At 39.6% G+C, this 25,000-nt stretch overlaps 1 protein-coding gene across 1 annotated transcript in view; it reads left to right on the top strand.

Moving 5' to 3' along the window:
- COL4A2 (collagen type IV alpha 2 chain) overlaps positions 1-25,000 on the top strand; it is a 1,470,466-nt gene that overhangs the window by 937,002 nt on the left and 508,464 nt on the right. The window contains exons 19-21 of the mRNA XM_044071270.1: positions 16,347-16,457; positions 16,952-17,107; positions 24,531-24,602. Coding sequence (XP_043927205.1) covers positions 16,347-16,457; positions 16,952-17,107; positions 24,531-24,602 — 339 coding nt within the window. The remainder of the gene's footprint in view (positions 1-16,346; positions 16,458-16,951; positions 17,108-24,530; positions 24,603-25,000) is intronic.

Raw genomic sequence — 25,000 nt, 5'->3', positions numbered from 1 at the left:
CAGGTCATGTATTGCAAACATCCACAATGCATGCCAACAATTTGGACATGAACAGACATGCATGCGGAATCAAGCCTTAAATAAAAATAACTTAATCCTGCTTGCAGTGATGGCACCACACCAGTATTCCCACCCCAGGAATGAATGAGCCATAAAGGTCTTACTCTGAGGCGAACAAAGCAGTCATCAGAGCATCTCTGCAGAGTAAGCTTGATGGTCTGATGAGGACTGGAGCAAAAATAAAAATCTACTCAGACCCCAAAATGGTAATCCATCTGTCCTCCACAAAGAAGATCAGAAAATCCATAACTGTTCCGCTTCTTTCACATCAAACTGCAGGCTCACTTACTGCACAGAATGTGTGAAACTTCATATCCAAGGAAAGGACAGCATTACAAAGTGGCAAAGATGTAGTTGTATTTCTTGCTGACTCGCAACACATCTCCAGGGCTGGCCTTTGGTCAACTTTAAAGAAACAATTTTGTACTACAAAAAAAAAAATAATAAATAAATAAATACGGAAAAGCGCTCCTGCTAGAGTGGCACCCTAGGAAGCCACCCAGTTGGCCTATGCCTAAGGCCGGCTATGCACATCTTAAGTACAACTTCAGCTCATTCTGTAAATTTTGCCTCTATTGTCATCACTCTAACTACCATCTAACAAGGTAAAGCAGGTTTCTATCCTTATCCCTCATGATGCTATGTCAGTTAGAGATTGCCATCTTATGCTTGACGTTCATAAGCATAGTTAAAACCCAGAAAGAGTTATGCAGTTTTATTTGTGCATCACGTAATAAGGAATTCATATAATATATAGTGGAGACTGTCGTGATTATGGACATTCTCATTAAAGCATCCTCATCCCTTAATATTAGTCACAGATAATGTATGCTTTATGCTGTGAGACTATTTGTATCTTATTTCCTTTGTCTCTACAGTTTTGCAGTTTTTTCCTGCTTATATCATCCCATGCTTCACTTTTTTGAATTTCTTTCATCATGAATGCCTTGTGATTAAGATAGGTTTCATATCATGCTACTATGCTGTGTTCCAAAGTTGAAATTAAACAGCAGGAGCTGATTAACTTTGGTAATATTCTAGATAAAACATGACTGATGTGACTGTAGCTCATTTTAGCCTGGATATTATATGCAGATCATTATTCCTTAACTTCAGTAATCTATAATGTAAAAAGATGTTACCAAAGTACATTAATGCCTCTGTAATAGTTCAGCATCATTTCAGACTTCTGCAAAAAGAATGCAACATAAATTCTTAATAACTGTTTTCAGCTGACTGTTATTCGTTTATTCTCTGATACCCACTTTATCCATTTCAGGGCCAGAGGAAGCTGGACCCTATACTGGTGCTTACAGGATAAAAGGCAAAGAGACTAACACAGTAGAGGAGGGCAGTCTATCACAGGTCCATATACATGCACACACACACACACACACACACACACACACACACACACACACACACACACACACACACACACACACACACACACGCACACACACACACACATACATACTCATGGAAAATTTGGAAGATCACCTATTCACTTAGAGCATGTCTTTGGGAGGGCCCCCTTCAGAAGCTCGAGTTTTCAGAAAGTCAAAATTCATATGGTGGAGACCGAATGATCGACTTTCTGAAAACTCAGAACTTTTGAATGATTCCAGTACAGTGAGGATCAGAGAAATTTACCCTTTTCCCCACTGTAGTGTGATCTCAGAATTGGTATATAGGTTCATAGATTGGTACTGGGTTATCTGCCCGAAGACATATATTAGCCCAGCCACGTTGTGCGGTATTCACCTCCCCTTTAGTAGTTCCCTAGACCCTTGTACTAGCAGCTAGTACCCTTGGCCCCTATCTAGTAGTGCTGTTGGTGTGATCCCCGGTGTGAACTTTCTGTTACCCATCCAGTCATCAAGGTTCCTCTTGAAGAGTGATAGTGAGGGGTTCTGTCTTATGTAGATCGGGACCCTGTTCCATAGTAAGGAAAGTCTCTGCGAAGGGAATCTATCCCTCCAGCATGTTCTATTCATTGTTGTGTTGAGGTTTATATCCCTAGAGCGTGTAGCTCGAGTAGATTTGGTTTTGCTAAGATGGAGCATGTTCAACAATTCTGGGTTGGACATGGCTCTGTATGTTAGACAGAGATCGCCTCTGAGAAGGCAATATGCAACAGAGAACAGTTTTAGCTTTTTCAATCGTGCTGCATAGGACAACTGTTTGAGGCCAGTAATCCTCTTGGTTAGGTACCAGTGTGGCCTCTCCAGCTGCTGGAGATGTCTAGCCAGGTACATTCCAATTGGTGCGTTGTACTCAATAATGGGTCTGATGAGGGAAGAGTAGAGGGGCACCATTGCATCCTTAGATCTTGATGCAAACCCTTTCATGATCAGATGGGTCATGTAGAAGGATTTTCTAACCACTTTGGAAACATGGTTATCAAAGGAAAGCTGACTATCTACTTGGGTCCCTAGATCCCTTATTTCTTCTTCAAATTTCAGGGAATTACCTCCTATGTTGTAGTTTGCGGGTACTCTGTTTTTTCCAAAGGGGATTACTGTGCATTTTTTTTGCATTTAGCTTGAGACCATGGCTTTGACACCATGCATCAGTCTCATTTAGGCCCTTCTGGAGGATCTCCATGTCGGCCGGAGACTCTATTATAGCACCCAGTTTGCAGTCGTCCGCAAACTTAGTCAGCCACAGCCCTTCCATGCTTGCCTGTACGTCTGAGAAGTATATGCCAAACAGGCATATAATATGCAGGGGTTATGGGGGGCTTGCCCTCCTGCAAAAACATAGAAAAGGTAGATGTTTGTTGTTATCCAGAGTTTTCAGAAAGTCAATTATATGGTTGTGCCCGTATGAATTTCGACATTCTGAAAACTCGAGTTTCTGAATGGGATTCGTTTGGGATAGAGGAAGAAACTGTAGCATCTAGTGAAATCCTTACAGACATAGACGGGGTCCATTCTTCTTTATTTATGTACATGGTAGAGTAGTATTTCATTGTCCAGCTTTCAGATGGTACATTTTTGTACATCAGTCCATTAATGCTTAGCCACTGGACGTATCTTGTGTATAGACAGATTTATAATATAGGAAGAGGGTCGTCAAATGCAAGTGTGTGTTCCAAAACAGTATAAAAATAGGGCAGTTAGTGATACAGTTAACATGGTAGGAAAATAGCTTATATTCAGGCTTGTTCAGAAAATTCAGGACAGTTGAGAATATGATGCATTTTAACTACAGATGACCACAGTTCTGCTTTCTGTATAACTACAGTTCTAAAGGAAAATTCTAAACTGTCTACACAACACATTTTGGTTTATTCTATGTATGCCTAATCATAATAATAATAATAATAATGTAGGAAATTCTGAAATGCATGTTGTCATATTTCTGTAGATTACAAAACAGATGAAACAGTACATTATCTTATAAAGTCACCATCACAGTATGTGTACTATGCAAATAGCCTGAATTTTCAATATAAGTATTTGAAAAATAGCATGGAATATATTTACCTCTGTTAAGCCACCTTCACTTGTGTGGGTGATGTGACTGAAAATAAACTTCCTGAAGTTGATACAGGCTAATATGTTACTGAAATACATATTTACTGCTGTGTCACTTAGTTTTTACTTTTCTAGAGTAAATATCACTAATAGCAGGGCTTAGTGCACTGAATTGCAAAACCCAAGATGTTATGTTCCACACCATGCTTGTTACGTGTCACCTCCTTAGTTTACATAAGGCATCACATCATTGTGTATTTTGCCATGATAGTGTTGTGGCTTGAGCCTAGGGCAGCCATGGTGGTGCAGCGGTTAGCATTGCTGCCTCACAGCAAGAGGTTCTCCAGTTCGATTCTTGGCTGGGGTACCTTCTGTGCGGAATCTGCATGTCCTCCCTGTGGTCGCGTGGGTTTCCTCCGGATGCTCCGGTTTCCTCCCACATTCCAAAGACATGCAGTAGGTGAATTGGACACTCTAAATTGACCCTTGGTGTGAGTGTGTGCATGTGTGTGCCTTCTGTGGAAGGTTGGGCGCCTGGCTTGCAACTCGACACCGTAAAACTCCACTGCCAATCATGAGCGGACAGATGATGCGCTATGGTGACCCCTAACCGGGAAAAGCCAAAAGAAAAAGAAGTGTTGTTGTTTGAGCCTAGTGGCTTGAGCCTAACTAAGTGTCTTTGCCTCCCTGAGCTACTTAAAATATAAAACTATTATAAACAACAAAATTAAACAAATAAGGTTAAGTAATTTATCTGTCACCACATATAAACATATGCTCAGTCACTAACCAACAAAGACTTAGTATCTAGCATTTCAAATTAAATCCTCATTGAAGAAACTGAACACATGAGCATACCACAATTAACCATCTAAACAGTAAACCCATTTGTTGGATGTTTTCAATGTTTTACTGTTTAATTAGTTAAGTGAGATGTGCTAGGTTTATGTTACTTATGTGTGGTGGTGAATTAAGCATTTAACATTGTCTGTATCCTTTTGATCATTTACAATAACTTTGCCTCAATGGCCTGCAGTGAGGCAAAGGGAAAATACATGCTTACCATGTAAAAAGGCATATAAATACTCAAATACTTTTCGTTCTGGCCCCATTTAAAATAAATCACACTAATGCCAAAAGACAGTTGATGACCTTTATTAATACAACCAAATGATTAACTTTATTCACCTAAAATAGCAAATAACTGAAGTCTTCATGTTCTTCCCAGCAACATTAGGGCAACATATCCATGCATGTTGTCCGAGTCATCCATCAGGGCAGCATACCCACTCACCCTGTTCAAATCATCCTTCAGGGCAGAGTACCTACTCACCCTGACCAAAACTTTTAACAGTCAGCATACCTACTCACCCTTTTAAAATAAGCAGCATCCAATAAGCTCACTTATTATTATCAAGTAGCATCCATTAACTCACTTTCACCACCAAAACATCATCACCAAGAGTGGGAACAGAAAAGGACAATCTTGTCCCTCTTTTCCACCCACCAGCTTAATCCCAGGCTGTTCCCCTCTCATCCAATAATCTTCACCATGCCCTCTAAAAAGAATTTCAAATGTATATTAAATAAATCTAATACAACATCACTCAAATGCACCCCATCTGAGTGAAACCAAACACCATATCTGTCTTTGAAGTCCCTATGTTCAGTAGTGTACATACCTAATCCTCTCAATTGGCAAGCCAACCTATGATTAAAAAACCTTTGCACCTACTTCACAGCTTGGTAACTGAATGCATTCCTCCATGTCAAATGTGGGGCTATCTCAGACTATGCTATACACATACCACAGCATAAGGCCTGCAACTTAAACAAATCCTCTACTATGGTATTCACCAACTGCTTTTTTTGGAAGAATTCCCAGATCATTACTGCCTAAGTGCACCACTAATATTCAAGGATAACCTACTCGCTACCTTACCACTTAAAACTCATGCGTCAGTTAATCCCATCTAAGACCTCTAACCCAATGCCAAATCACTGTTCAACCTAACGGAAACAAACCCAGATTCTTTCCATCTAGTTTAACCGCTGCCTGTTTCTCAGCCCAATGGATATAAGAATGACCCAGGATGACAATCTGCTTTCCTGAAAGAGAGAGAGAGAGAGAGAAATAATATACATATTATCAAATGCATTGAAAACCTTATCTAATATAAGATAAAAAAGCATTAGAAGACTGCCTCCCAACTCTTCTAATAAACTCAATGGAACTGCCTTCCATAGCAAAGTCTGAAGCCCTACCAATGCAGAAAGAATGCTTTCAGCTGGAAAACCCATGCAATAGAAAACCCTTCTAATAGTTTGCATGAGCCGACCACTTGTCACGCTCCTGCCATCTGACAACAGGAAAACTAAGTCATACCCCCTGCCTGTGTGCACTTTAGTTCCATAGCCCTCATTACTGGGCAAAGCCTAGCATTCCTATATTTTTTGAGCACTATCGATGCACCTTTCCCCACTTGATCTATCTTAGTCCTTCATAGTCCAATAATCACTGTCCCAGGGCCTATCATTACATCCCTCAAAAGTAACGATCCCAACAACTCAGAAACCCAGAACACACCAAAATATAACCATACACACAAAGCGACCCACATAATATAATTCAAGGACTTCCCTTCCAATAAGGCTAAAACTCTCAGTAGAACTTTCAATAATGTCCTCGTCAATGGCTATTGCATATCACTATGCTATCCAGCCACTCTTCCCCATCCCATCAGCATACACCCAACCATCTACAACTTTGTAAAATCATGTAACCCAGACACCTGCGCAAATATGCTAATTGCCATTAGATCTACCCTAACCGTTTGTAAAGCCTTGCCTAAACCCCACGCCTAGGCTAAGTAACAAAACAGTAACTCCTCTGACCAAATCCCTTCTTCTTCCAATAGTTGTAAGACAAACTGATCAAATTCAAAAAGACCCCTACTGTAAGCCTTCCTTGTGGACATCTCCCAAGATTACCACTCCAACCTCCTGGTTACTTAGAGCTAAGATGCCACACCTCCTCTGGCAAGGATACTGGTACTTCCTCCACCCCAGGTGCCAGCTGTCATAACATGGAAAACTGAAATCAGGACAAGCTATCGGCAATAGCATTGATCACCCCAGGCACATGCACCACTGTAAATGAAAAATTAATCATCAAACTCTGTAAAACCAACTTACACAAAACCAACAATAACATCTCTTACCTTGCCATCTTTGTCTGCAACACCCGCACCACTGCCATTTTATCCAAATGAAAAATTACCTGCTTCCCCCTCAAGCACTCCTTCCAAACCACTGAAGCTGCCCAAATTGGCATCAACTCTAAAAACGCAACCTTCATCTTCCAATCTTCATTCCAATCTGGAGGCCACTGGGCTGCAAACCCCTCTCTTCGAAAATAAGCTCCCATTCCAATGCCCCCTGCTGCATCTGTGAATAACTGTAGCTCCCCTTGCCCTCCCAATCTGCCTGTCAAAATGAAATCCCATTAAACTGGTCCAAAGAAAATAGCCAAAGAGACAAGTAATCCCAAACCAACTTGCTAACTCTAACCCAGTGGTGTTTACTCTTACCCCCTTTTAACAGAAAGGCCAGTGACCTACAGAAAGTACACCCTGGATACACCACCCAACATGCAAAATTCAAAAGCCCTAAGAGCTCCATAACCACCCCAATCCAAACCTTATCCATAGACAACACTGACCTAATACTAGCCGTCAATCTGTCTATCTTATCCATAGGAAGACAAAACAATCCTCGTTCTGCATCCACTAACAATCCCAAGAAATCTAGTGCTCTTACTCGGCCTTCCAACTTATGCTGATCCAAAGGGACCCCTACATCGTCCCACATTCCCAAAAATTCTTGCAATCCTTCCTGCGCACCTTCGCTCCCCTATCCAAATAGCAAGAAATCATCCAAGTAATGTGCCGCCTTCTGCGAACCAACCCGTTGCTGCCATACTCAATGAAGTACTGTATTGAATTTCTCAAAGGTTGATCATGCAACTGAACAACCCATTGGCATTGCCTTGTCAAAATAAAATTTGTTTTCTACTACCATGTCCAGTAATGGCCACTCCAGCTGCCTGGCTTGCAGCAAATGAAAGGCGGATTCAATATCCACTTTCACTAACCATGGATTCTTGAAGTCCCTAATGACCCCAACAGCATCATCCAAGCATGCATAACTAACCCTGGCATCCTCACCTGCAATGAAATCATTAACTGAGCTCCCTTTGGGATACGACAAATGGTGAATCAACCTGAATTCTCCCACCCACTTCTTCAGCACCAACACCAATGGAGAAACCTTAAAATTGTCAGAAGGCAGGCTGCCAGACAGACCCAGTAACCAACCTACCTGATGCTCCTTCTCAACCAAAGCTCACAAAATGTTCATCGTATCCCACACTGATCACAAATTCTTGCAAGCCCTCCCATCTGCCACCACCCTGGATTTAATAGAGAACCTCCAATCAAAACCATCCAATATCTCCTCCTTAACCACAGTATCAGGAAAGCATTGGGGCATGTGCTGTAAAACCCCCACCTTAATGGGACAGTGTGATCCATCCCCAACCCCTAATTCCCCTGAAGAGCCCCATCCCTTGATCCATGAAAATTACATCTACCCCTAAAAGGCAGAAACCCTTGAGGAGACTGAAAACCCCAATCGCCTAATGTTAAATTTGCAGTCATAAAATTAACCTCATGGTGCCCACATTGAGCAGCTGGATGACTCCCCTGCACCTTGAACAAACATGCAAGAACTTGCACCCTACCCAAGAACAATTTCCGGCATTAAAGGTCCAGCACACACCTTTCCCTTCTCCTCCATTACCCCCCTCTGATACTCTAGCCAGCACACACCACTCCCTTCTCCTCCGTTACCCCCTCTGATACTCTAGCCAGCACACACCACTCCCTTCTCCTCCGTTACCCCCTCTGATACTCTAGCCAGCACACACCACTCCCTTCTCCTCCATTACCCCCCTCTGATACTCTAGCCAGCACACACCACTCCCTTCTCCTCCGTTACCCCCTCTGATACTCTAGCCAGCACACACCACTCCCTTCTCCTCCATTACCCCCCTCTGATACTCTAGCCAGCACACACCACTCCCTTCTCCTCCATTACCCCCCCTCTGATACTCTAGCCAGCACACACCACTCCCTTCTCCTCCGTTACCCCCTCTGATACTCTAGCCAGCACACACCACTCCCTTCTCCTCCATTACCCCTCTGATACTCTAGCCAGCACACACCACTCCCTTCTCCTCCATTACCCCCCTCTGATACTCTAGCCAGCACACACCACTCCCTTCTCCTCCATTACCCCCCCTCTGATACTCTAGCCAGCACACACCACTCCCTTCTCCTCCGTTACCCCCCCTCTGATACTCTAGCCATAACTGTCCATCATGGTAGACAACCAGATGTTGGGCTGTCATACCTCCCAGTGGAGAGAAGGATCCACTGCTTTCCACTTCTGAAACCACTGGTCATACCAAAACCAAGCATTCCCTGGCCATATACGCTGCGCCTCCTGAATCGTGAGAAAATAACTGAAAAGGGGCAAAGCCAAAGTTGCAGCTTTTTCCAGTAGCACCGCCATATAATAAATGAAACTGACTACCCAGTAATCCCATGTTCGAGGTCAAATCCTACCTATCCTTCTCCCCAATGCTGCCAGGGCCACCAACAAATCTTTACTGTTAGCTGACACATACTCCACCAACCTCTGTAGCCCTTCTGCATCAATTAACTCAAAAACATCCATATATTCCCCTTTCCAAATCTTCTCCTTTACCGTGGAAGGTAAGTGTGGAGTCAAATGAACTGCCCCTGAGCATGAATGAGTAGTCAACCAGTCACCCGGGCGAAGGCCAAAATCTGAACCGAGTTCAGAACCCAATTCCAGGCTATCCACTGACCCTGCCTGTCCTCCATAATTGCTCCCCCATGGGACCCATAACTCCCTGTAACCTCTGCAGTAACCCCCCCCATGTCATTACAGCCACAACCAAACTCTGACCCGATGGACTCCCTGTCCTCCCCCTCTACCCCAACTTTCCCTGCATCTGCCCTGCCTAAAACAGTCAATGTAAGGTCATTACCTGATCTGCCATCTGTGGCTCCACCAGGTGCTGATGGGGTAACTGGAACCACCTCTTTCAATACTTGCTGTCTCTTGCCACGAGCTGCTGACCTAGCCCTCAGAGTGGACCACCTCCTCTTCTGGTTGGACTTTCCCACCTGTTCTGCCACTGTGTCAGACATCCTGAAACAGCTCCTCTACCTGGCCCACTATCGCCTTCCATCACTGACTAAGTCTTTGCATGTTGGCCATCTGAAAAAAAAAACACACATTAGCATAATAGTTACACCAAATCTGCAAGTTATAACAGGTCCCTATACATCAGCAGTAAATTCTGATTCCTTGACATGTGAACAGGCTCAGTGCCCTTACAAAAGTAGTACCCAACAAATAATTATAATCAGTTGCCTTAGCTAGGTGAGTCTGCCATCCCTGTCCCCCCTTATTTGTTTGGAAAATGAGCTCTCCCTGCCATAGTGACAGCCAGTTAAAGCCACTCACCTCCTCAAGTGGCCACCCTTGCAACTATAGCTCTCTCTTTTTTTTGTCTAATCTCACAAGTGTAGCTCTCCAATTCAGCCCTATCCTATGCCTTGCTGGTCCCTGTATCCTACTGTTAAAATCCCTCACCTCCTGTCAGAAAGATCCCTCCCTGTCATGCTAGCCTCAGGCTATCTTATATTTTCTTTTCTTTTTTTTTTTTAATAATATTAAACTACCCTATCTACCACCTGTAAACTGTCCCAGCCTGGCTAACCTATCATAGTTGTCTCCCTGCCCCCCCTCCTTCCCTCATAATGGTGCCTACCACAATGCACATGCATAGGTCCCCGGGAGCGCATCAACGGTCACAGAACGAGAAACAAAATCACCAATTCCCACCAACATTACAGAGCATATCCAGGGCTGCTCTGATAATGAAAGTACAACACCCCAACCAACAAAAGGCCTCACAAGAAAAAAGGAGCAGGAAAAAACCCAACAATATGCAGCTTGTCACCTCATCATCTCCAAGCTCCACCTCGCAAACCATGAAACTGAAAATCCACAACCACTAATGAAACAAGGCACGACTCACTGAAGAATATACACTTAAGAACATTAAGCTGGAATAAAATTGGGTGGCAGGAAATAATACAGCAATGCACTGGAAAACTTTGAAACTAAAGTTACAGCAACCAGTACAGGGATAGCAGGTCTGCACTCTCTCATAGCACCTAATGCACCACGCCATAACTAGCTGAATTACCTAACTTCTCCATTCCCCTCCGTTAAAGTCATACTCCCTCCTACCTTCACCCCAGCACTCTAAGACTTCAGCTACACATGCCACAAGTGAGAGAGAGAAAACACACACACACGCACACACACACACACACACACACACACACACACACACACACACACACACACACACACACACACACACACACAAATACACACCATTACAGTCTGTACTGCACCTCTCCTTACCAACCAGTTTCCTAATGTACCCACCAAGCACTCAAACCCTCCAAGGCCTACCTGTTACCAAAGCACCTACAGGTCATCCTGGATGTAAGTCAGTGTCACCAACTCACCAACTCATGGCTAAATGTGACACCACTTCCCCTGCTCCAATACTATAATAACTAAGTCACTTTCCAAACATATCTCACGTCCCCTAAATCCCTAGACCAATTAACCCATTCATGTGTAAAGCCCAGCTACCTGACTTAACACTGTACACCACCACCCCCTTTCCCATTCCCCATATTCCACTCCCCTTTCTTTCTCACCTCCCCCCAAAGAGGGTCTATATTACATTACCAAATGCTTAAAAAAGTGAATGGTGATTAATCAACCCTATGTAAGTGAAAGCTTACAATGTCAAACTGTCAGAAGAGCAATTTTTTCCAAGGGAAAAAATCGCTGTTCCAACAAAAAAAAAAAAAAAAAAAAAAAAGGAAAACACTTTAAAACATTACATTAAGTAGGGGGCTTCACCCCCACACACCCCTGATGTGGTGGGCTGTGCCCCCCACATCCCCCCTACTTAAATATACCAACTTCGAGACCGCACAATGCCAAAAACGGCAAAGTAACGAAGACAAGTTCCCTGAAGCTAGAGACTCCACAGTGTTATAACCTCTCCTCCCAGCTGCTCACTCTCAAATATGAGTTTAGCCAAGCAGCTGGTGTAAATTAAAAGCTCATGTCCTACAGAATGAAGTAAAGAAGTGTTTGCGGAACAGGTAAGTCTAGAAGGAAAATGCAGAGTTGGGAGTTTAGGTTTAGAGAGAGTGGGGGGATTTTAGTTTTAGGGATCAAACAGGAGTTTTTAGGTTTCTTGAGTGGTCAGAACATGAAGGGTAAGGTTAATGAGAGGAGTAGGTCTACAGAGCGATCCAGTGTTGAGGTTTAGGGAATAGGTGGTTGTTTTAGGCTTCGGGGAAGAGTTCTAAAAGGGATAGTTAGCCTATTGTTACTTCACTGGAATGGAAGTAACTGGAGTTATGGTACTTTCCAACATGAGCGAGTGGCAGCAGAGGAAATGTGTCATGATAATGTTATGCATGCAATTGTAATAGACTCTGTGTAGTTAGGGTTTAAATTCCAGATTTCCATTATATTAAAGCTATGAAATGATCTTAGATTTTGTACTGTACTGCATTAATTATTAAGATCTACTATTAATCCTTCAGAAATTTTATGGAAATTTGTAAAAAGCGGAGAAATGTGGAAATCAAGAAAGAACACAAATGGAAATATTTATGGAAGCCTTAAGAATGCCCAGGTTAGAAGCAGATGAAGCTGAACAATAAACAGCTAAGACAAAAGGAAATGAGATAAAAGTAGTGACGTGCAACCAATCTGCAGGAAAGTTTCTAGGAACAGACACATGTTCCTGTGGAGGGAAGAAAGTGATAACGCTCTGGAAGGCTTTGTTTAACAGCATTTTAAATGGAGAAGCGCCAGCATCCTGGAAGAAATTGGTGGTAGATTTAATACCTAAAGAGGGTATCGACCCGTTATACCAGCTTTGTATAGGTCCATTTCAGTTTTAAACCAAGCTAATAAAGTGTTTATGTTTATAGTAGCTACAATAATGGCAACATGTTTCCAAAGTTAATAGATATGAATCAAAGTGGTTTTGTGGAGTGGAGGCAAACATTTGACAACATTACTAGAACAATGATGATCCAGAGGGAAGCAGAGTGCAAGAAAATATCACTGTTATTGTTGGGTCTTGATGCAGAGAAAGCATTCGATAAGAGTAGGTAAGATTTTATGAGTAAGACAATGGAAGCATTTGCATTCCTTATACAATAATAAGATTAATTAGGAGGAAATATGAGGGATCAGAGGCAAAAATTAAAGAGGGTGGGTTCCTTTCTGACAAGTTGTGTCTGAACAGAGGAACCAGGCAGAGGTCTTTCCTCTTCGTTATTTGCTTTATATTTAGAGCCATTGACAAAGAAAGTAAATCCAGAAACATTGGCTTTATTTGCAGACAATATTGTTTTATACTGCGGAGGTGGTGCTGCGGTAGCGTTGTCGACTCACAGTAAGATGTTGTCCTGTTCGATTCTCAGTTAGAGCATCTTCTGTGTGGAAACATGCATGAATGGGCGTACCTTCGTTGAAGGTTGTGCGTCAGGGCCGGCAACTCGGCACGTAAAAATCTACTGCCAATCATTAGCAGACCGGAGTTCTGCTGTGGCGACCCCTAATCGGGAAAAGCCGAAAGACACAACAATAACATTGTTTTGTACCTCATAAAACCAGAAAAGGACATCTCAGTGTTGTGGAACATCTTGAGACAGTTTCATGTCTTTTCCGTATATACAATTCCATATATCAATTAAAGAAGATAAAACAAAGATGCAAACTATGTGCATATACATGAATTGCTCAAGTAATACCAATATTTATAGGGACACGATAAAATGAAGTAGGAGAATAGATTAAAAAGGGTTCTATTAGAGCAGCTAAGGATATATGGAAAAAGACCAAATAAAGGATAATACAAAAACTGAGAAACTGGAAACAAAAATGTTTATAGTCACTTTAGTTTTCTATATAGGTTGGGCATATATTTATCAACTGGAGGAGAAGTGGTAATTAATAAAGAGTTCCAGGGTTTTATCTTGGAAAGAAAAAGGCCAAGGGTCAAGTTGGATAAGTTTATTTAGTAGAACAAGTTGTTTTAGGTTTAACTGATTTCAAGAGATATTTTAGAGCTACACAGTTAAGGTTCATATATATATATATATATATATATATATATATATATATATATATATATATATAACAAGTAGAAATCTGTAATTCTAAGTGAAAAGAGATGATCTGCTGCAGGGGAGGTTCAAGAAATGGGGCGGGGTGGGATTTTGGTTGCAGATCCTTGGAGAGGGTAGCAACAGCCAAGCAGAATGCTGTATTCATGAAGTGGTAGAGAGTGTTCAGGGAGCTTGCTTGGCACAAGAGTGTAGAGGGGAGACCTTGCCGATGGGAATGGCTGCAGTTGGAGGTGCAGTGGGTCGGCAAGAGGGGACCAAAATTCACTGTAGAGGATCATAGGCATAGCCAAACTGTTGGGAGAGGGTGAGTGGGAAGGAGGGATGGAGTGGGGGGAGGCCGGGGGGGGGCATTTGAAGAGATGAGGAATCCTGGGTGGGGACCTCTTCTGGTGGAGTTTTTAGATGAATCTAGAGCAGAAGCTTCTGTTAAGAAGGGGATAATTGGTGTGGCATATAAAATATTGCACAATAACTGTGGGAATCAATTAGAGGAGATTGGAGGGATTAGAGAGAAGACAGTGGATAGGCAGTTCACTGGCAGACAGTAGGAGGGCATATGTGTAGCTATCAGGTATGCGGCAGTGTCTGGAGGATTTGGGAGTTTTGCTTGGAGGTGTTTGCATGGGCAGTTTTGTGCCCTAAGTGGAACCCCAGGAATTTTCCCTCAGGTGGATGGTAAGTGTTGTGGGTCTGGTGGGGAAGAAAGATGGCTGGAAACCTGGGAGTGTGATGAGTTGGCAGACTTTGAAGGTTCCCTACAGAGTACTCTGTCAGAGATCTTGGCTAGGCAGATGAGTGTGGTTAAGGAGGTTATTTTTCTGAGCTGGGGTGCAGGATTTGAGTTGTCCTGACATCCTAGGACCTTATTGGGCTTGATTCCTGTGCCAGCCAAGGGGGCAGCTGCTGGAGGCCGGAAGTCAGGGTCTAGGCTGACGGTATTTGACGTGTTTACTGTTGTGGCAGAGATGGAAGAACTGCAGGTGGGATCTTTGGAGAGGGGTGGAAGCAATGGAAGTTGTAGTAGCAGTGCATTCAGAGTGATATTTTGGATGGGAGGTTGAGAGAGGGCAAGGAATTGATCAATTTGTGTAATACTGAATTGATGATAAATATGCAGGAGAGTATGTGTGGTGTATACTGTTTGCAACTATGTATGTTGACATGATTTGTTTTCCTTTATGTGAATGTGTGTTTGCCTGTGTCTTGTGTGTTGATTTAATAAAGCTGTTAAAAATAAAAAAAAATAAAAAAAGAACTGCTATTAATCATTTTTATTATTAAAAAATACAAGCTGATGTCTTCAGATATGAATTAGCACCAATCACTATGGAATAGCTTCCATAGTGATTGGTGCGTTCTGCGGTAGCGTTGTCGCCTCACAGTAAGACGTCCTATTCGATTCTCAGGTAGAGCGTCTTCTGCATGGAGACATGCGTGAATGGGCATACCTTCATTGAAGGTTGTGCGTCAGGGCTGGCAAATCGGCACGTAAAAATCTACTGCCAATCATTAGCGGACCAGAGTTCCACTGTGGCAACCCCTAACTGGGAAAAGCCGAAAGACACAACAACAACTATGGAATAGCTTTGTTTATTCATGAGGTCTGATTTTTCAAAGTAACTCTATGTGATGTGAGCGTAATTAAGGATGTTTAAAAAGCAATTCTGGCAGAAAGAAAAATATTCAAGACTTTGTCTAAAACTCATACTGACAGTATTAGAAGAAACCCAAGCCTCCAGTTTGTCTAAAAAAAAAAGAAAACCGTATTCAAAATTTCAGTGGAACTGCTAACTGCATAAGCATAGATACTAGGAAACAATTTCATGTCATCACAAAGCTTCATAAAATATTCTTTGTTCTTTCTGTAACTATACTTTAATAAAAAGTAAGAGACTTTTTTCATGCTGAAATGAGTCATAATACAAACTTGGTTGAAATCTCATTTCATCAGCTGAAATTCCTCCAATGGGGAAAGCTCTGTTTCCCAAAGCTAAAACTTCAGATTTTATTATTTAAAACAGGAGCTATGGGAGCAGGACCCAACTCTTTCGAATGGCTTTAAAGTGATACACTCCATGAAAAAAAAAAATTTAATGCATTTTGCATTCCCAAGTACTGAAGAAACTGTGTGAGATTCATACTAAATCAATATAAAGAGCTACATTGTAAGGAATTTCTACCTATGGCTCAAAGTTAGTAACATGTTACGACGCAATTTACTTAGATATTTTGTAGTTATCAAGATACTTGTGTAGAATATAGAAATTACTTTGTAGAGCTCCAACACAGTCATAGATATTTAAATATTTTATGAAATATGTAGAAAAGAAAAAGTATAAAACTGCATTAATTATGATCTTTTAAATATGTTCAATTTCGTAAAATGTTTTCTTTTTCTGCAAAGCACCAAAAGGTGAAAAAGGCAGCAGAGGTGAGAAAGGACTTCCTGGAGAAAGGGGAGAGCAAGGGCAGCCTGGGGCTCCTGGTTTGAAGGGTACAGAGGCATCTATTCCAGGTAAAGAAGGTTTTGTCTTATTATTGTTCTTGTTATATAATCAAGTGTCAGTAAATAAATAAATATTGTATTGTGTAATGGCAGTTCTGGTGTGTAATTGCATGTGAAAGTAACAGTTACATATTAACTTTTTTTTGCAATAATAATAATAATATCTGATTCCAAGCTAGTTTAAAGAAAATAAACATTTTAAAAAATAAATTAAACAAAATCTTTTATTGTTTAATTCATATGCAGAATATCCAGATTTATCTAAAACCCTAACTCTGAAAATGTTCTTATCTGAATATTCATATTTGCTCTCAGAATTAAAATAATCTAAATAATTGTTAATAAAATGATCCCTACATTCCATCTTCACAACTATTTTTTGTTTTACTTATAAACCAGTTTCTCTAAGTATTACTTAAAACAAGTAACTAAAATTATATCTATGGGAACTGTTGTGAATTTGAGTTGTTCCCTAAAACTGCTTGGCTGTATTCTCTTCAAAGGTGACCATGGTGAACCTGGTTCTGTTGGTGAAGCTGGTTCAAAAGGATTTAAAGGAGACCCAGGACCTCCAACTACTGAGGCAGGACCTCCAGGAAAACCAGGGGCAAATGGGCTTCCTGGTATTCCAGGCCTACCTGGACTCCCAGGACTTGCTGGTAAGTTGCTTATAAATGTAAAAAATGTAAGAAAAATATGAAAGGAACACAAGACTATTAAGTCACTTCTTTATGATTATATAATATCTTTCGACTTATTTTGTGTCCTGTTAATCATGTTTACGTTTTTCGTGAAACCTGCCTGTATCGTTACATTCAAACGTTAAATCTTATGACTCTTTACAAACTAATAAAGAGTACAGAACATATTAGCATTTGAATAACAGATTACTAGGCTGTAATCTCTGGTCAACAAACATAGTTAAATGTCCATGCACTTTGAACTTCATTGGCACTTCTCACTGGGCTGTCACTTCACTGCTCTAATAGACAAAGACTGATGCAGTTGTGTTCAGTCTCGCTACCCTGTTGCCCCCTTCTCTGAAATGTAAGTCTGTGTTTCATGCCACAATGTGAAAGGAATAGCTATCTACAACTGGTACCAATTAGTAGTAGAATAAGAAAAGAAGTAACCATGAAGGTTCAATAGGTGGTTTGATTAAAGTTAGAAAAACATAGCTTAGTAGGAGTACTTATGTTGAAAGCTAACTTATTTTACCAGTTTTAAGTAATGTTTATTGGTATGATCCTATACCTTACAGTTGTGAAGGTGATTAAAGTTTTTCTGAAACTTAATTTTATTTTTCATTATGTAGATTTCAATGTGATTGACACAGAAAACATTGGCTCATTTTACAGGTATGACATAATAAAGTATGCATACTTCACCAGTAAGTACATTCTTGTGTGCTGACTTGGAGGGGCCCCCCTGAGCCATGTTAGCGGAAGTGTTAGCAGCCATGTCAGTAGTGTCTATAGTGTAGACATTCTGTAGTACTAAGGGCACTATGGAATCAGCATTTTACAACTGTCCTTTTCTTTCTTTCATTTAATTGCCTTTCATTGTTGCAGCATTGTTATGACATCCCTGTATTACAATCTGACTGACAAGGGAATATGAGGAACCTGGGGTGGGGGGCATGCTTATACTCAGCTGACCAAATGGCAGACCAGAATAATATAGAAACAATTGTTACTAGTCCAGAAGTGATAGGACATACCAAATTAAAAAACAATCCTTCTCACCCCTTAGGTTGTCACATACTATGTTCATATGTAGTTATTAGGCTTGCTGTCCAAGGGACTATTGAGGAGCCTAGCTCATATTCCCAGGTGGCTTCAACACTGTCTGGTTAAGGGACTTAATCAATGCCACACAGTAGGTAAGTGTGGGCTGAGGGACTCAAACTTTGTACTACAGGAACTACAGCTCACAGGCTTAATCCTCTGTACCAACTGACAGACAACATCTTTGAGAGCCTGCCTGTCAAGCAATGGCCATTTCATCTACATCAAAGCCTGCAGAACCTACAATTAGATGCAGTTCCTCAACTTCAGCAGCATATACCATAGAATTTAGTTAGTTAGTTAGTTAGTTAGTTGGTTTGTGGTTGGTTAGTTAGTTAGTTAGTTAGTTAGTTAGTTAGTTAGTTAGTTAGTTAGTTAGTTAGTTAGTTAGTTAGTTAGTTAGTTAGTTATATTTGTTTATTGGGGCAGTGCACTGATCAATATTGACCTATTTCAGGCTCAGCCCAGGTGAAATACAAAACATTTAATTAAATAAAAAATACAGAAATGTAAGCAATAATAGAATATTTGAGACTAATTACATAGAAAAAAATGTGTATATACATTCCAGTTAACAACCACAGTGCAATGTACAATCAAGCAGAAAGTAATGTACAGTTCTATACATTAGTTAACAACGTGGGTCAATCTTTGGTGAACCTTGAGAGAAGAGACTCTGAAAGGAGATGGGTTAGGTAATCCATCCTATGTTGAAGCAGGGCCATTTGGCTAGAATGAAGAAGTGCTTTATGAGTTGCATTCTGAATATGGAATGAGTGTGGATTTCCTTAATGCTGATGGGGAGAGGTTGACAAAGAGTAGGTGCCCGAGAAGAGAGAGTGTGTACAGTACTGTGGGGTTTGGTTCTAAGGTTGTGAGGTGGTGTGGCTTCTGAGTAGTGTGACAGGTTATATGAGAAGGTTTATTTTGTGAAGTCTTGCAGCGGGGGGGGGGGGGAGTAAATGCACATGTGTGGAGTTGGAGTAGTTTGTAGAGTTAGGATCCCAAAAGTAGGTTAGATCTTTATTTTATAGGCAGCTGTTTGGCTTTTTCTAGGGTTTTACGGTGATGGTGTCAGACAGGTGAGACCCTGCCTCTCAAGCAATGGCCATTTGTAATGAATCAGCATATGCTGGTAGAGATAGTCTGGAGTGTGGCAATGTTTTTGTCTTGGAGGAAGATGCAAAAATTGGGAGCCCATATTCAAGTTGAGAAAGGAAAACTCCTTTGAGTATGGCTGCTGTGGTTGGTTGGAATAGAAAAGACTAGGTCTTTTGGGCCCAAACTAATGACATCTCTGTGGTTGTAGCATTGCAACACGGTATACCTCTGATCTGTTTAGTGCAAGAATTTTGGACAAAGCCAACAATAGGGACAATTTTTAAATATTGCTCTAATAAACCTAGAAAGTTGATAAAAATAACATGATTTGCATTAGCATGCATTTTCAGAAGGATATAAAGTCTGAACTCAAATGTGTGTTGTTATTTAGTAATTCTAATCCTCAATGATTTGACAGAAAAACATAGATTTTATGGAACAGAGCAAAATATGTGACAAAAATCTAGACATCCTGTGAAAACCTGTTGGGAAGTATTCTTTTCTAACAAAATGGAAACCACCTTGTTCTCATTCCATTCATATATGTACAGTTAAAGGACAGCAGATGGCGCTCCAATTCAGAAACTATGGCCACAAGATCCAAAATATATCTCCTTTAACAGACGTCACTGCCTGGTCAGTAAAACCAATGTCCCAGCTATCACTGCCGAGTCTGAACTCAGTACCCATGTTTGCATAACTGCTGTGGAACTAATCTAAATGAATATAAGAGCAAGCTTGCTTGTATAACCTCAAAAATATAATTTTGTTATATAGAAATCTAGTATCACCCCAGAACTTTGACAAACATTAGTGGGGAAGAATTTTTTAAGGGGGACATGCTTTATTTTTTGGTATCCATTTATTGTTGGCAATCGGCAGAGATAGCTGGGGGGGAGTAGAAGATGAGTCTTTTGTTTCTTCCATTGCACTCTATATGTATTCCCTGTTTACTGAAGTGCTCATTAAAGTAAAGAATTATGGTGTAGAGGGAAGGAAGAGCTAAGCAAATCTTTGTCTTTCAGACTTTCATGTATTATAAAGGCTTGTAGTGTCTTCACCTTTAGTTAGCATTATGTCTGTATGTCAGAAGGTTATTGTGATGGCTTACATGTTTACAGTATATTAATCTTCTCCATATGGACAGCTTTAATGTGAGCTGTTGTGGGATAAGGGCTTACATAACATTATGCTTCACAATTTTAGACCATATTCTTTGAAAATCAGTCATTTGCATTTTGAAGAGCAGTCACTACATGGCTCAAGCTGTGGATTTACAATACCAGCTGGATGAGAATTTAATACACTATGAAAACAGTGGGATTATTAAGACTAATGGAGATGAAGATATATCCTTGGTAACAATTGATACAGCAGATATTACTGTATTAGAAGCTGAATATTCTTCAGAGCAGGCCAGTAGATATTCTTGTAACTGGAGATTCAATTAGAGGAACTGATACTTATATTTGCAGGGAAGATAATGTACATTAAATAGCGTTATGGTTGCCAGGAGTGAAAATAGAAGATGTGAGACAAGCCTTGAAACATCTTAAAGTAAGGAAGTACGTATATATTTTTATTCATGTTGGTACAAATTATGTCATCCGCAAGGATTTTCTGACTATTAGTAGGGAACTGAAAGCCCTCTTAGATAGTATAGCTTGTACTGGTGTTAGGACGTATTTTTCACAAATCACCTATAGAAAGGATAGTCAGGTTACTGTGCATGAAAAGATTTTTTGGGTAAATACCTACATGGAAAAAATGTCCTGTTTTAAAAAAATGGAAATGTGTAGAGCATCCAAGCCTAGTTTTGGGCACACGTGTTCAGACAGGATGATGTGCATTTGTCAAGATAAGGGAAGAGAATTCTTGCAGCAGATATTTTGCAATATTTGACAAACACTAGACAGGATTTTTGCCAGGTCGAAAATTTAACAGTTTGCAGATAGCAACATTTGAAGCATCTCTGATGGTTGTTAATGTTAGGAGCATTAATAATATGTTTTTTTATTGGAATATTTGCTACGTTCCCACAAGATTCATGTTGTTATTGTTTGTGAAACATGGTTAAAGAACAATGACTGGAAACCAGTTCTGTCAGGGTATAAATGCTTTTATTGTAACAGACATTCTAACAAAAAATCAGGTGGTGGTGTTATGATAGGGATTAAAGATATTTATGAGACCTGTGATTATTACATGTTCAGTGGTAACACCAAAACTATAGACTGTGTAACTGTGACAATAAAGACAACCCTGGAACATATAACAATTGTTTGAGTGTATAGACCACCAAAGTCAAGTACAGATGACCTATAGGAATTCATACATTTCTTACATGAAACATAGGAGTGAATAATAATATTAGCTGGGGACTTACATTTACCAGAAACAGACTGGAATAATATTGATTAAACAACATTAGTAAGGAAATTATTCTCAGCATATATTCAGGAACAATTGCTTCAGACTGAAAAAAAAAACTACCAGGGAACGGAACATACTAGACATGTTTTGTGTTCCTAAAGAAATTACTGTTACTTCAAGTCAGGTTTTACCACCATTGATGTGCAGTGATCATGTGGTTATAAAGGTTAATTTGTTGCTAGATGATTCTGCCAAATTGAAATCTAAACCACATCACAGAAAGTTAATTACAGATTATATGAAAGCAAAACAGTCACTCTGTAAAACTAACTGGAGTGAGGTGTTCAGTGAAAAACTGCAGATGGAATGTAAAAAGTTTTGAAAGAGAAATTCTTTGAGTGCAAAAAGTCAAAAAATGTTTAACATCAGGATCTAGACATACAACATTGGGGGATATATTTCCATAAGAACAAGATATCTGATTATGGTGAGAGACAAAAAATATAAGAAATGGAAGAGAGATCGAACTACAACTTTGAAAACTGAAATAAACAAGCTGGACAAACACATTAAGCATAGAGCGAGACGAGATTAAGAAAAATTTGAAGAAAATTTATATAAAGATATTGAGCATAATATGAAACCTTTTTATAGATACATAAGATGCGGAAGGAGTAAAGATACACAAACTGATAAACTCTGTGCAGATTCTAAAATTTATTCTCAGACACAACAGATTATACATATATTTACAAAATCTTATGTAAAACAATTTGGCTCTGCAAAAGGGGTGATAAGTTATCCTAGTGACATTTAGGTAACCCCAGATACTGGAATCAAATTAGATTATTTTGAAAAAGAACTGGATCCAAACAAAGCACAGGGAGGAGATGGAATTAGTAACAATGACCTGAGAACACTTCGGCAAAAACTTAATTATTCACTAGGTCATATAAATATGGGGACATTACTCAAGACTGAAGATGTGAGCTTATTAAACCCATCTTTAAGGGAAAGGGGAGGACAAACCCAGAGTCAAAATATACCCCTAAGTCTACTTTCATGTTGTGGAAAAATAATGGAGAAAGTAATATTGGATAAGTTATTGTCAGAACTGGATAGGTTGGGACTTGAAACCATATATCAGCATGCATATGTTGAAAACAGATCTATTACTACCTGTAACATGATGTTCTATAACAATATAATAACATCTATGAATAAAATGTTGTGCTGTGATGCAATTTATATAGATTTAACTTCAACTTTTGATAGGGTCACACACGAAACACTTTTCAATAAATTAGTACAACTAGGTATTGATCTACTCTTGATAAGATGGATAGCTGCATGGTTTACAAATTGGACATGGCAAGTATCATACAGCAACTGGACTGGTGAAATCCTTCGTTACAGTCAGAGTGTCCCACAGGGCTCTTTCCTAGGCTCATACTTGTTTAGATTGTATCTTTCAGACCTAACGTTTTCATCTGAGGTGTTCTACAGTCTATATGCAGACGACCTGAAATACACCAAGGACATCCATGGCTGTGAAAATTTAAGTTGTTATGAAAGACTAAAATATCTGAACTTGTACAGTGTCTCTTATAGATATCAAATAGGAGATCTTATTCAGGTATGTAGGGCATTTAGTGACAACTACCTCTGGGAATGTTTGGGGTTATCAAAAAGTACTAGAGAATCATCAGATAACATGTGAAGAGGATTCTATAGGAATGAGAAGTGTCCTACTTGGTTCTCTGACAGAGTAGCTGATGCATGGAACAGACTACCAAATTACATTAAAGCAAGTACTAGTTTAGATATTTTTAAGAACAGCCTGGATACGTATTATGGGAACAAGTGTTTTGCTATCTTGGCAAACTATAAGGGCATTAATGCCCGTGCTTGAAATATTTGTATATATGTAATGTATGAGCATGATTCAGCAAGGACTAACCTATAAAGCAGAGCCTGTGTCCATCACATTTGTGTTAATGCAGCTGCAAATCTCCTGGTTAATTATCTGTAAAATCACTCTACAAAGTAGATTTCTAGCCTTTTTTAATTTCACTCTAAAATCACTGTACAAAGTAGATTTCTAGCCTTTTTTTTTAATTTTAAGCAATTTATTGACATATTTTATAGAATAAGCACAGAATTAAGAGGTGAGAGTTAACTAGATATAAGATGGGGTAAAGAAAGGAACAGAAAGGATCACACAGATTACTAATATTGATGGAAAATGCAGCAAAACCTAATTATTTACCATCTGATCACTGTTATGTAATCATATGCTGCATATAATATTGGAAATTATATCACCAGTCCTGAGATATTACTAAGACTAAGGATTATAGTCATATTGTGAATGTTTATGTGACACAGAAACAGGAGAAAAAGGAGTTGCTATCCATATTATTGAAAGTACAGTTAGAACCATCAGTTATTAAGAGATGAATACAAGAGTTGATGTAAATTTATAAATCAGAATTTGGTAATTAGTCAAGCAGTTTGATGACCGTTAGCAGGAGACAAAATGTTTCCAGGATCCTGGCTTAGTACCTCATTATCACTAACATAAAATAACATGGAAATTATGAAGAGTTGTTTATTTGTTGAGGTTATAAAATAATCTGTCAGCATATTCTCAACCAAAGATTATCTGGGGAAAAATTAACTAAGTAGTATGTACTAGAGATCCATGTGATATCAGATATTGGGAGCATTTAAGAAAAAGTTCAGTCTGAAGACTGTCACTTGATGAGGTTCTTACTGTGAAGGTGCTAATCTGAACTTCATTTTTATGCTGTTTCTTCAGATGAGAGAAGACCTCCAGGACTGCCAGGTCCACAAGGTTTTCCAGGGCTCCGAGGACAAAAAGGATTAAAAGGTAATCCAGTTCTTACTTATTTAATTAGTTGATTTGGTTGTTTATTTTACATATTTATTTACCTACTGATCCACTTAGTTACTGCTTTGATCACTTAATTGTTTATATTTTGTTGACTGAATTGTCCACATCGTTGTAACCCATTTTCAATGGAAGCTTGAGTAGAAAAGCTTTTGTGCACAGTTTTAAAGCACACAGGTAAATTATATGTAGAAAGTCATACATACAAGACATAAAAGTAGAATTTTATATATATATATATATATATATATATATATATATATATATATACAGACATTACATGTAACAGCAGGAAGTTATCATTCTAAAACAGATTCTTGTAAAATAATATACATAGTCAAAGGCTGAAGGGAACACAAGAATGATTAATTTATAAT

Source organism: Protopterus annectens, chromosome 5.part0 (assembly GCF_019279795.1).
Source record: "Protopterus annectens isolate FY-2018-M chromosome 5.part0, PAN1.0, whole genome shotgun sequence".
Lineage (NCBI taxonomy): Eukaryota > Metazoa > Chordata > Ceratodontiformes > Protopteridae > Protopterus > Protopterus annectens.
This window is presented reverse-complemented; position numbering and strand designations above follow the sequence as displayed.